At 42.0% G+C, this 13,789-nt stretch overlaps 1 protein-coding gene across 4 annotated transcripts in view; it reads left to right on the top strand.

Moving 5' to 3' along the window:
- Positions 1 to 9,175: 9,175 nt before the first annotated feature.
- Positions 9,176 to 13,789, top strand: part of slc4a11 (solute carrier family 4 member 11) — a 122,726-nt gene continuing 118,112 nt past the window's right edge. For all 4 annotated transcript variants that reach the window (XR_013932107.1, XM_080413858.1, XM_080413856.1 and 1 more), the window contains exon 1: positions 9,176 to 9,507. Coding sequence is in view for 1 of the 4 variants with exons in the window: in XM_080413856.1 (XP_080269982.1) it covers positions 9,471 to 9,507 (37 nt within the window). In the remaining 3 variants the exon portion in view is untranslated. The remainder of the gene's footprint in view (positions 9,508 to 13,789) is intronic.

Here is a 13,789-nt window from a genome sequence, read left to right as displayed (position 1 = left end):
CACACACACACACACACACACACACACACACACACACACACACAGAGCCTCCTCCACTCCCCAGATATGTGCTGGTGGAACTTCCCTTTGATGCCAATTACCTTGCACGCGGGGAGAGGATGAGGGGAGGAGCATGTTTTTTTTACTAGATGTGTAGTTTTAAGGCGAAACAAGAAGCAGACATGCCTCGCAGCTGATCAGATACTCAGCTGCTCCGGCAGGAATCTGGAGCAATAAGAGGATGTCTTTTAGGGAAGTCGACATTATATAGAGAGAACACAATCTATGCACTTGTCCTATCAGAATGCATACACAGTTCATTATGTGCCTGTAACGTATGTTTGTATGACAGTGATGTGAAATAGAAGCATAAAGCTACAATACTGACCAGAAATTACCGGCCATGCACAACAAAATGTCCTAGTGTTAAGGCCTGTTTATACTCCCTTTCTGAACTTAAATGGCTGCTCCGCAGAGCTCATATCTCTGCCAGGCTGGGTTGCCTAGCCAGGACTGTGTAAGTCATGTGTGCGGGGCAGGGGATAGCATTTCTATGATATAACCTTTTTCACATTTGTGGCACCCCCTATGGCCAGAAGTGAAAGTGCTTTTGGAGGTGCGCTGCGCTCTATACAGAACTCTCAACATGCAATTCCAATTTGGGGTTGATAGGAACTTTCATTCGTTATATATGGGATTTTTTGGTAAGAAATGGGCCCCTACCCCCAAATATTTGAACCAATAGAGGGAATCCTATCAAAACCCTGTTTGATGTTCATTGTCACATGACACACAAGATCATGTACCTAATGCCTAATGGTGAAAGTAATGGGTGGTCTTCTATATACATCTCAGAGTCAATTTTTGACAAATTGCTGTGTTTAATTTGTGTTTGATCTTACATGGTTATAATTATAGTTATATTCATGTACGTATGTTGAAAATGTATCTGAATATTTTTAACAAAATCGAAATCTGACAGCTTATTTGCAAAAGAAAACTATACACAGTTGTAGTAGCATAGCAAATAGCACCAAAATAAATTACAAAACAAAGGCTACTGTAAGTAGTAAAAGGATGTCTTGTGTAACTTATTGTAAGAGGCCTATAAGGTAATTAACTGTTGGTGGTGAATCTGAAGCCATGTCTTCCTCCTCCAAGTTCAACCCTCTTACTTTTAAAATTGTGGATATTCTCACTGATCCAATGAGATGACCCTGTATTATGCTTAAAGGAGGAGTTCACCCAAAAAATGACTTATTTTCTATCAATTGCACACCCTATGAAGCCTTGAATCCATGGATTCTTTTTTGTTTTTGTCGCATTCCTAAGCTAATAATTTGATTCCCGTATCCTACCGGCTAATGTATCCGGTAGGAGACACAAAGTAGATTATTTGTGTCTCCTACCGGAAATACACACGGTCATCAAATTATTGTCTTAGGAATGCCACAAAAACAAAAATAAATCCATGAAATCAAGGCTTCATGGGGTGTGTAATTGATAGAAAATAAGTCATTTTTTGGGTGAACTCCTCCTTTAACTCTGGACACCAGCTCACACCGCTTTAGGGGCCGACCACAATAAGACAAAAACAGGCATCAATACACAATGCACCTGAACTCCATCAGAAGACTCTGCATTCCTACATTCCTTATAAATGGCCTATAAATTAGATAAACTATTTACACAAAGGAGATCTGCTGCCAGGGTTTGTGTGCCATTAAAAGAAGCATTATGAAAAGCACACCCTTGTTAAGTTGTATTTTTGGGTACAGCTGCTAGTTGTAAAAAAGCTGCAAAAAGAAAAGCATATCAGTTTTGAATAATTTAAATCTGTGTAAGAATATTTGTTGTCATTTAGACTTTTTTGTGCCCAGTTTCAAGGCCAAAAATAAGGGTTTTTCTGCTTGGACATTACAAAAAGGATTGTCTGACTAGAAGGAGAGAGCAGAGAAGTGGGGTTGATAGGTGACATGTAAATCGTGAGTTGGACTGGAAGAGGTTCAGGACATTATGATAATGGTAGTCAGTGTGCTAAGTACTTGAGCCTGCGCCAGGATGCTCCTGTTTGAGTAGAAAATGTGTAAATGATAATGTTTTTGGCATGATATCAAGCCACTGTAGTTTGTGCTGACCACTTGATTTACTCTGCTGCACTCTTGAGGTGCATCATCATTATTATGAACTTATTGTATATCGGACAAGCCCAGGTACGGCAGCTTCCAGTCTTTCCATTGTACCATGCAGTAGTATGATATTTGATTGTCTGTCCGAGAGTCCACGTTTCAACACGGAAACGATGACAGCTGTACTGGTCTCAAAACCAAGAGGCCGAGAACTGATGGTGATGGATACAATGAGGATGGACTTAAAGGAGAATACCACTCATTTTCAAAATTGAACTATGTCTTTAATACACCTTAGAGCTGTTGTGTGGAAATAAGAAAAAAGTCCCCCCACCCTTCTATGTTACCTAGAACTGGATAATTGATTGAGGTCATGTGATCAGTGACATACGCACAGTGTACTTTTGGCTCTGCCCCGTCAGCCAAAAACACACCCTAATAAATGAATAATAGTTAGTATGATCTCCCCTCACAAGTCTTTGTCACCAGAATAGATTCTCCCTGGAAAATTGCGAACACAATCTAGTATGCTGACTTCACTAGTAAGAGACCACACCTTCTGCTCAGGTTAAACAGCATTTATTGATCCAATGTACAATGAAATATATGTGTATTGCTGGGGAGCCCGAGGCGGGGCGAGACTCAGGGTGGGGGTATAGTCTCGGGAGCCAGGCGACCGCCGCGTTGCTCTGCTCGGGAGCGGTCTGTCTGCTCAGGAGCGGTCTGTCGCCTTCGCTCCGACACTGCCCCGCCCTAGGGCTCCTGGAGGAAGGAGGAAAAAATTAGATGAGCAAAATTGGTGAGAAAGGAGGTGGTTGGGGAGGAGGAGGGAATTTGGATTTGCGAGCAGCCAAATCAAACAGGTAGTTGAAACAGTCGCAGGTGTATTTATACTGTGGTGATTGCAGTGTGGATTGGCTGAGAGATAAGCAGCGCAGCTGAACTTGGTAAGGTGATTGCCTTATCAAGTTGAGCAGAGGTTGAGCAGAGGGAGGTCTCTACTCCTGAACATGCGTTGAATACAACTACATTTGTGGAGAGGTGCACAACTTCTCATGTCAAGTTTTCTTTTCATATATCCCGATATTTGTGGGTAGAGTACATATACTCTCTCTATGTGTTGACTCCCAGTTGCTTTTACATGATTTAATGTATTGTTTGTGTGTCTTCAGATTCTGTTGGCTAAATACGTCCTGAAAGTCCTGATATTTCTGCATTGTTCTGTAACAACTTTTTTTCTGATGAAAACATCTGTTCTGGAAAATAAATAACTCTTTGTAACTTGTAAACATGTATGATAAACTGGATCATTATTTAACCCCACCCCAACATGCATCTATGCATTTTTGCCCTTTGCTACCATACCATACCAATACAGTATTCAGTACTGTACCACATACCGGTGGTTTAGCAGCATGTTTAGCCCATTGACCACAACTCATGTTATACTTTACAATACTGGGAACCATTTTCCAAAGCATATGTTGGTTTGTTTGATTTCCAAAGAAACTATTGGATTCAGTTCATTTCATACGGTATGAAAATAAACACTAGATGTGCGCATTGCAATTATAGTCGTGGACACCAAGGTTAATCTCCGGATTGGGGGATAAAAATAACATTCTGATGTATGGGTGAAATAATACATCAACAATGCATCTTAAATTCTTCTTTCATCACAGTATTGATTTAATTGCAACACAGAAAAGTTTACCCAAGAATTGACTTTATTTCTATCGTTTACTTACCCGGTGATGTCTTTCAGTCACAGATATTTTTCACTTGTAAACGGTAAATCCCGAATCCAACAAAGAGACTTATTTTACAACTTATTTAACAACAAAACGATATGAAAAATCCGTCCATAAACTATTATAATTTAGATTCTGTTCTACCGAACCTTCCAGAAATATCACCAAAGAATACCCTGCATAATGCATGGCTGTACTCAGCCTCTGATTGGACAACAAACCCACATGACAGCCAGAGTAGGAAGTGAATAGAACAGAACGGCGCTGGAACAGACCTCACTTGAGAGAATAGTCGGCGCCTAGGCGTCTGCTCGTGCTCGTGCTTGCATGCGTGCATGCCTGTGTGTGTGTGTGTGTGTGTGTGTGTGTGTGTGTGTGTGCGTGTGCGTGTGCGTGTGCGTGTGCGTGTGCGTGCGCGTGCGCGTGTGCGTGTGCGTGTGCGTGTGAGTGTGTCTCTGTGTGTGTTCACGTGCGAGTGCGACGCACGATGCTTCCCTCTGGAAACGACAGTTTATACTTTTATAGCCTTCCAGATTTATGCTTCCTTGAACAACGGTGTCCCGGGGCAAATACAACTGATCTACAAACCCACAACACGTTGCGGATGCGACCTGTTTGTTGATCGGCTTGCGTTTGACTTGAGTTTTCCTTCTAGGCACAGTTGCCGATGTAACAACATATAATGTTTGCACAGAAGAACCCAACTTTTATTCTATCATCATTTCCTACATTGTAACATTATGGCAAAACTAGGTTAACTTAGAAATAGCACTGATAAGGTATAATTAGTCTAATATTGCATTTTGCCATAGTGATACAGGTGTGTGACGGAGTCGGAGATGTATTTTTTTCCCCTGCAGATCGCAGATCCCTTAAATTCTTTAAGGTTGTTGAAATGTGCGTTATATGCGTATCATCATTTCCCCCTCTGTGATCCCCACTCAACCATAAGACACTCATGGCGTTTATCCTTGTGAGTAGAATACATTTACCAGGTGCATCCACTGTGCTCGCAAATGTAGAGTGGGGGAGCTCCGCGGCTAGGGCGGGCTTCTCACAGTACTGTATTCTGTTTGAAATTATTAATTAGTTTTGTCATGCAGATGCTGGGCATGTGCAGGTCTATAAATCAGAGCAAATAATCTCCATTCTGTGCCCTTGCTTTTTACCCCTTTTCCTCCCAATTTAGTTGTTTTGCCAATTAGTTCCTCCCCACACACATTTCTGTGTGTTGTCACTGGCTCACCTACCATTGAGGAGCCCCCACCGGGAGGACGTAGAGCCTTTATCCTACTCCTCCTGCCCAACACTCCCTGCTGACAGGTGCCGCCCGAGCCCGTAGAAGCACGTGCAGTCACTAATGTCACCTTCCCCGCCCGGCTTCCCTCCCCCGAACACTGGCCAATTGTGCCCGTAGACGCTCGACAAAACCGGATGGGCCGCTGTTGATGGGCAAGTACTTTACCACTGTGCCACCCAAGCGCCCTGCAGGTAGATGATTTATGTGTACATGCCGTTTTGAATGTGACTTGCTTGTGATAGGCAATCAAACACGCAAAATATTGTTGTGTTTATTTTTTGTCTTTCAAATCCATTGCATGGGGCAGTGGCAAATTTCCCTTTATGTAAATTAGAATGAAATTGGATGTTGTGTTTTCTTGGCGTTTAACATTAACTGCATCACCACCATGCTTTCCACAGTGGAAATGGCTGGTTTCTATTTTCTATTCAGTGCTCAGATCTAGCCTGTCTTCTCTAATCTGTAATTTGCACTGTAAACATGATTGCTATACTGGAATCAATTAGTGTTGCTGATCCGGTCTGGGGGGGGGGGATGGACGGTGTGTGCATGTATTTGTGTGTAAATTACCTGATACAGTAGGCAGGCTCTAGACCGGATCAGAGCACTGAGCAGTAAATGGAAACTAGAAGGTACTGTTCCTGAAGAAACAGTGTGGGATCGCTAAGAATGTTGCTGGTATTGAGTATTGATAGTGTTAGTAGTGTTATAGGTTTGAAAGGTTTGAAAGGTTTGAACGGTTTGAAGGGTTTGAAAGGTTTGAAAGGTTTGAAAGGTTTGAAAGGTTTGAAAGGTTCTAAAGGTTCTAAAGGTTCTAAAGGTTTGAATGGTTTGAAAGGTTCTAAAGGTTTGAAAGGTTCTAAAGGTTCTAAAAGTTCTAAAGGTTTGAAAGGTTCTAAAGTTTCTAAAGGTTTGAAAGGTTTGAAAGGTTCTAAAGGTTTGAAAGGTTCTAAAGGTTCTAAAGGTTTGAAAGGTTCTAAAGGTTCTAAAGGTTCTAAAGGTTCTAAAGGTTCTAAAGGTTTGAAGGATTGAAAGGTTTGAAAGGTTTGAAAGGTGTTAAAGTATTTGTATTGTTATTTTGAGTACTTTTAAGTATTTTTACTCAATATAAGTACTCTTAAGTATTTTTACTCAATGTATTTACTTTAAATTATTTTTAGTCACTTTATTTACTTTAAAGTATTTTTTACTAATTTTTACAACTTTTAAGTATTTTTACTCTTTTTATCAACTTTTAAGTATTTTTACTATTTTTTTCAACTTTTAAGTATTTTTACTCATTTTGAGTACTTTTAAGTATTTTTACTCAATATAAGTACTCTTAAGTATTTTTACTCAAGGTATTTACTTTAAAGTATTTTTAGTCACTTTATTTACTTTAAAGTAGCTTTTACTAATTTTTACAACTTTTAAGTATTTTTACTCTTTTTATCAACTTTTAAGTATTTTTACTATTTAAAAAGTGAAATATCTCTAAAAGTACAAATTATTTCAAAAATTCTAATGGTAGCCAATATGTCCTAAGTAGGCTGAACGTTATAGAGTTGGAACGGAGTTTCTAGCTAAAAGTATGAATTTCTCCATTGAAATGAATGGGAGTTTTTTAGAAGTAAAAAGTGAAATATCTCTAAAAGTACAAATGATTTCAAAAATTCAAATGGTAGCCGATATGTCCTGAGTAGGCCGAACGTTGAAGAGTTGGAACGGAGTTTGTAGCTAAAAGTATGAAGGACTAGTTAGCCGTCAAAAAACGGGCGGAATATAGTATATAAATAGTGGCAATAACATTAGTGTGATCGCTTTAGCGATCCCACAACTAGTCTTTAGCCTGGTGATGCAAGGTACATGAACGCACACATGCAGACCATTTCCGTATCCGCTCTAGCCTGCCTCTCCGAACTGCAATGTGATTTGAACGTGAAAGTGAAAATAGCAGATCTACAAGCTCACAATGCGACATGTCACAATGCGGGCTTGTAGAACGACTATTTTCTCTGGCTATTTTCAATTTAAAAAAAATATTATTTTTTCACCCGACCCAAATAGGAATAGATTATTAATAATTATTAAATTATTGATAATTTTATCTAATCGATTAGTTCAAATAACTGATTGATTGATTGATTGATGTACTTTATTTAGTAAGACATGAGAACAACAGTACATGGAAGTACAAATTCACAATAAAAGGTCTACTAAACTGGAAAACTCATTAAGCACTGAGCTTGTTTAAGATGAGATCCCCATGCACACAAATCATGATGACATATAAGAGACAGACAGATATACACACTACTATACAGAACGTCATACAATCAGCTTACAGGTTACTGGTATGAAGAGTGAAAAATATGTACAAGAGAAGGGGAAAAAAAAGGAAAAAACTGGAAGTCAACAGGGCTCTGATCAGGCTGAAACCTTGCCCAGATTTGGAGATTTGAGTTTAAGAACACGTTGGAGCCAAGCCGTTACCATGATTAGATTTTTTTAAATATTGTTGCTGTTCTTTTTTTTATCTGTTACATTGTTAGTGTAAGTAACACCATGCTTCACTCTCACACAGTTCACTCCTGTGATCGGCCAGTACAATCGTCAGTGCTCTGTATGCCATTTAAACACACGGCTATCGGTGACCTGCTACGACCATTGATGACACCCACAAGCAAATGCCTCTTGATCCTTGCCAGACCACAACGAGTGAAGCAACACTTGTGGGCTGGCTTTGTGAGGCTACTGTTCTGCTGTGTCCTGTTTAGAGGTCCTATTCTATCCTTATTGGCTGATTAAATATTGGAAGTAGCTCATTCATTTTGAGATCTCCCAAATTACTGAAGCGTATGGGGGGAAATGTTGCTGTACTGTATGATCAAACATTCTTTGTCCTGTCCTGATTTCCTTATACTTCCTTATCCTTATATACTATACACATCTCACCCCAAAGAGTATCCTGGACAAGATTCCATTGTAATTGGAAATAGCTTTCTGGCATATCCCTCCTGAATACACACAGGCATGCACACAGGCACGCACGCACTATATTTCATGTGCCCATATTTGGGCATATCGATAGGATCGGCAGTTCTGGACAACCGGATCTCTATAAGCCCATATATCGGCATATCGGTCAGATGGGTGGTTCTGTACAACCGCTGATCCGACGACTTCACACAGGGCATCGCACTCCCTTGGGTCCTCAGCGATACATAACGTAAGGGCCCGAAGAAGTTGCTACTTATAGATTATAAGATGATGACAATATTTGGATTCATATCCAAGTCCAAATCTATGTTTGTTGTGGACTCTCATGTTCTCTCCTTTGTTGACTATAATATAAGAATCTGGTACATTTTCTGTGCCTTCCCTGTGCTCCATCCCTTTTAGCGTTCCTGCTGTTTGTCACAATCATGTAAATGCAAAAAGGGAGAGTAGAGAAGCCCACTTTATTTACAAAACAAGAACTGTACTGTACATGTATTGCTGCAATTTAGATATTTCCTTTCAGGCTGCATTATTATGCTATGTCTCAGCTTCATCCTCAGCCAAACCTTTGTCTACGAATGATAACACAAAATTGTGTCTGTGGTCTTGATGGTAGACCACTAACTTGCTCTATCCCTGTCCGAGCCGACCGAAGTTGGTGTAACACAAGCCAGAATGAGAGTACCGGAGCGCAGCTATGCAAAATGTGGTCATGGTGTAAGGGAGGGTATGCCACAACCAGACTGAAACGGCAAGCTTTTATCAGTTAGTTGAAACATAGGCTCTAGTGTCACAGAGGGAGGTAACTGGCTTGGATCCATTGGTTTTTGGCTGCGAATGAGATGGCCCTGATGCGTGATTCAGGCTCGCCATGTTTGGATAGGTAGGAGGGAAGGAGGTGTGTCCTAACGAGAGGCTTGCCTCGCTGCGCGCCAGCCTATCACAGGCCAGTCACTGGTGGGTTGGGTTGTTAACAGCAAGCGAGAGCATAAGTAGAAGTCTTTAGGACCCAGCAGAGCAGCTTGTGTAGAGTAGATCTTGGGGCTGAGTCACTGCATGTGTCTGTGAGCGGCAGTCAGACACAGAGCCAGAGCAGAGCCAAAGGAGACACAGAGCAGAGGTGATCTCACACTCATCCAGCCCAGGATAACACACGACCGGGATGGGTTGACTCCAGGAGAGGGGAGAGTGTGCGGGGTGAGAGAGATAGAGTGAGAGAGAGAGAGAGCGAGAGGAAGCGTGCGTTCCACCACAACTACCCACCACGACCACTGACCACCCAGGACCACCAGCACCACTCGCTGTAGAACTATGGAAGCTAACAAAGTTCTTCATTTTGTGCCTTCGGGTAAGTGGCTCCGCGTGCCTTGGGGGGCTACCGCTCCACAGCTGGCTGCACAACCAGGCGCTAGAGGAGAGGAGAGGAGAGGGGAGAAACCTTGGGGTTCCCTAAACCCTCCCTCCCTCCTTGAAACCTGAGAGCAAACCCTGTGCAAAAACATGTGCAGCCCACCTCCACCTCCTTGCCTCACTGAGAGAGTGCTGTTGTTTGCCTGTGTACGTACTGTACATACGTGTGTGATTTTCTGGGCTTTTTTCCTCCTCTGTGTGTGTGTGTGTTTGTGTGTCCGTGCTCTTGCGCGTAGTTTTCTCTGCCAGAATGAGAAATGTGGCAATGCTCTGTTTGTCAGCAATCCTGTTTTTCATTATGTTTTTCAGAGGGGAGTGTGGGGGGGGGGGGGTTGTGGCAGTCTTGTCGTACTTATACAGAAATGCAGATGTTCCACTGTGTGTGTGTGTGTGTGTGTGTGTGTGTGTGTGTGTGTGTGTGTGTGTGTGTGTGTGTGTGTGTGTGTGTGTGTGTGTGTGTGTGTGTGTGTGTGTGTGTGTGTGTGTGTGTGTGTGTGTGTGTGTGGGGGGGGGTGTGTGTGTGGGCGCGTGCGTGCGTGTGTGTGTGCGTCCGCATGCTCGTTTGTGTGTTTGCATGTGCATGTCTGTGTGTGTCTACTACTGTATGGATCTGTATGTATTTGTATGTGACTGTTAATGTGTGTACAGGATGTGTACACACATACAGTGCTGTGTGTGTACACGTGTATGTGCGTGTGCGCGTGTTTTTTTTTGTTTATGTCTGGAATGCGACATGTAGGGCTCCCTCGTCATATATCTTAGTCTGGAGGAACAACCTTGACAGAGAAAATGACTGAGATCCATAGACAGACAGACAGGGAGAGAGAGACAGATAGACAAAAAGACAGACAGACAGACAAAGAAAGAAAGACAGTTAAATAGATAGATGGATAGATAGCATACTTGTCCAACAGGGAAAACAGGAACACACATGATTGTGTGTGTGTGTGTGTGTGTGTGTGTGTGTGTGTGTGTGTGTGTGTGTGTGTGCGTGTGCGTGCGTGCGTGCGTGCGTGCGTGCGTGCGTGCGTGCGTGCGTGCGCCTTGTACTTTTGTGTGTATGAGAGAAGGGAAGAGATATTGTGTGTGCCTGCTTGTGGGAGAGGAAGTGTGTGTGTGTGTGTCATTATGACAGAGATGGATTGAAAAGGAGGCTGTGTGTGTGTGTGCGCGCATGTGCGTGCGCGCATGTGCGCGCATGTGTCATTATGACAGAGAGGGATTGAAAAGAGAGAGAGTGTGTGTGTGTGTGTGTGTGTGTGTGTGTGTGCGCATGTGCGTGCGCGCATGTGTGTGTGTGTGTGTTTGCGCGCATGTGTCATTATGACAGAGAGGGATTGAAAAGAGAGTGTGTGTGTGTGTGTGTGTGTGTGTGTGTGTGTGTGTGTGTGTGTGTGTGTGTGTGTGTGTGTGTGTGTGTGTGTGTGTGTGTGTGTGTGTGTGTGTGTGTGTGCGTTTAGGAGAGAGAAATTGAGAGAGGGAATGTGTAGGAGCTGTGTCTGTTTTTTTATGAAGACCTGATAATGAGATGAGATCTTAGATTTGTTTTGTGTACAGTATATAAATGATTTGTGAATCATATGCATAGATGCGTATGTCTGAGAGACACCCTGTCTTTGTATGTGTACATGTTTGAATGTACGGTATGCAGCCTATGTGTGCAAATGTGTGTCAGTGTGTGCATGTGTGTAAACATGTATGTGAGTCTGAGAAATACGGTCAGTATTTAATGTATGTGAAGATACAGATGTGTAACGTTTCTTGTCGACCTATCTGCATCATATCTGCTAATATGTTTTTTTTTTGTCTATGTTTTTTAATATATAGGACTTGTATTCTGTAAGACGGTTAGAAAGGTGTGAGTTGGTCTTAATTTATCCATTTGTACACTCTCAGAGTTAAATGAATATGCAGGATTTTACTGTGTGTGTGTGTGTTTGTGGGGGGGTGTGTGTGTGTGGGGGTGTGTGTGTGTCTGTGTGCGTGTGCGTGCGCACGCGTGGGCGTGCATGCGTCCGTGCGTGCTTGCGCGTGCGTGCGTGCGCGTGCGTGCGTGCGTGCGTGCGCGTGCGTGCGTGCGCGTGCGTGCGTGCGTGCGTGTTACAATTGATATGTGCATGTGTGTGAGAAAGCAAGCCATATTAGTGTTGTTGACAGCCAAAGGAGACTGAGAATCTCCCCTCACACAAAGTCTTCTGAGATTTATCCCTGAACCCATTTGGAGGTGTGATGTGGCTGCCTCCTCTCTTTCATTTTGTCTGGGAAGGCAGAGCGGGATACTGCCGCTGGTGTGCGTGTGCATGTGTGTGCGTGCATTTGTTCATACACACACACACACACACACACACACACACACACACACACACACACACACACACACACACACACACACACACACACACACACACACACACACACACACACACACACGAGTTTGAGAGCGTCATGCACTGTGCACACTAACTACACCACAGAGAATGTGTGCTGGGGCATGATAGGCATTGCTGTGACTTGTCCTCTGAAGCTATTGGCATTAATTTGCTCGCAGGGTGATTAGAGGCAAGGAGAGGGCAAGTAAGAGAGAAGGGGCTGGATCTGCTAATAAAACAATGTAATACTTTGGGTTGTAAAACGATGTAATAAAACAGTAGAAATGCTTAATGCTGGTTGTCGAAATGTTTTTTTTTTTTGCTAGATTCTAATGAGGTTTAATTGAGGTTCTGACCTGATCTGTACAAAGATTAAATATTGATTACAACGATTTTAACCCAGTCTGAGATGGGTTTGATACTCTGAGAAATCCATAACATAAAACATAAAATAGGACATCAAGTAATGTCTAAGCTCAAGTTCCAGTGGTGAATCTATTATGCCTTATTTGTATATAGTGTAATAGCACAACTGGAAAGGCCACTTTCTAAATGTTGCTGATCCATTATAGATTACTGGTTAATTCTCACTGGATTTCCAAGTAAGTAATGTTCTCTGATACTTTGTTAGCTATGTTTTACTTTGCCTCCACAGTAAATAGAATTTTAATTTGAATAGACAATGTTTTTGCTCTATATTTGAACAGCACTGTTATTGTACATGTTGGGCGTTGTTATACATTATTACCTCAGCATTTTACGAGAGTGAAAGTTATATTATACAATATATTAGTATCAAGTCAACGGAAAGGGAACGAGCCCAAATGAAAATACTTAACACATCGGGTGCCAAACACGGTCTGGACCGTGTTTTCACAGAGTAGCGCATTGGTGCCGAACACGGTCCAGACCGTGAAATATGTCTTTTTGTTTTTTTCGTTTTTCTCCACACGGGCGGGGCTAGAGCAGCTCTGGGAGTACCCATTGTGATCTTGAGAAGGATAGGCCAGATAGATCACCGGAAACAAAAACATGGCTCCCATCCACTTCCTGTCTATTTCCTTCTTTAACCCATTGAGACCTGAGAAGATTCTAGAAATGTCTTCTAAATCCTAACAGTTTTTTGAAAAAAATCTAAAAAAAATATTTTCGATATTTTTCAAAAATAGCAGATATACAAGCTCGTAGCGCGGCACTCGGTGCCGCGCTATGAGCTTGTATATCTGCTATTTTTGAATAGCCTAAAGAAATCTAAAAGTGACACAGATGCGTTCCAGGTATTAATGGGTTAAAACACCTATATCTCCGAATCTGTTTCCGGTGGGGAAAACCGGTCATGCGCGATGCGCGATCCCCCCCCATTGTAACTCGCGAGTGAAATGTTATCGTTCCAGGCTGTAGCCAGGGTCATCCCACAACATGAATGGATGTTTTTTTTTACATGGATTTGCTCCTCGTGGAGTCTAGAGCTTTAAACAGCAAAGCGCAGTCAATGGGGAGAATGCTGGCACCCAACGTAAGTTGTTATGAAAAAATGCTGGCACCCAATGTGTTAATTATCCCAAAAAGGCATGTTTTGTTTTGCAACAGAATATAAAACACAGTATTATACTGTGTGGCGCTATAACAGGCCAATTCGCGTTTTCTAATTTGTATTAGAAAGAAGATCCTTACTGGATCTGTGCATATGGATCTTCAAATGATAAAATCAACACTAAGTAGAACATTTTATAAAGAAGAAATAAAATAAGCTGTATTGGGTTTTGTGATGTTATATTGGCAGAATTTGCTTTGCGTTCGTTTATGTGCTAAAATAATGACTTGGAGAGCTGTTTCAACTTTCATTGGGCT

Source organism: Gymnoscopelus braueri, assembly GCF_963280865.1.
Source record: "Gymnoscopelus braueri genome assembly, chromosome: 19".
In the NCBI taxonomy this organism is placed as follows: domain Eukaryota; kingdom Metazoa; phylum Chordata; class Actinopteri; order Myctophiformes; family Myctophidae; genus Gymnoscopelus; species Gymnoscopelus braueri.
Note: the sequence above shows the minus strand (reverse complement) of the source record. Positions and strands in the feature narration are given on the sequence as shown.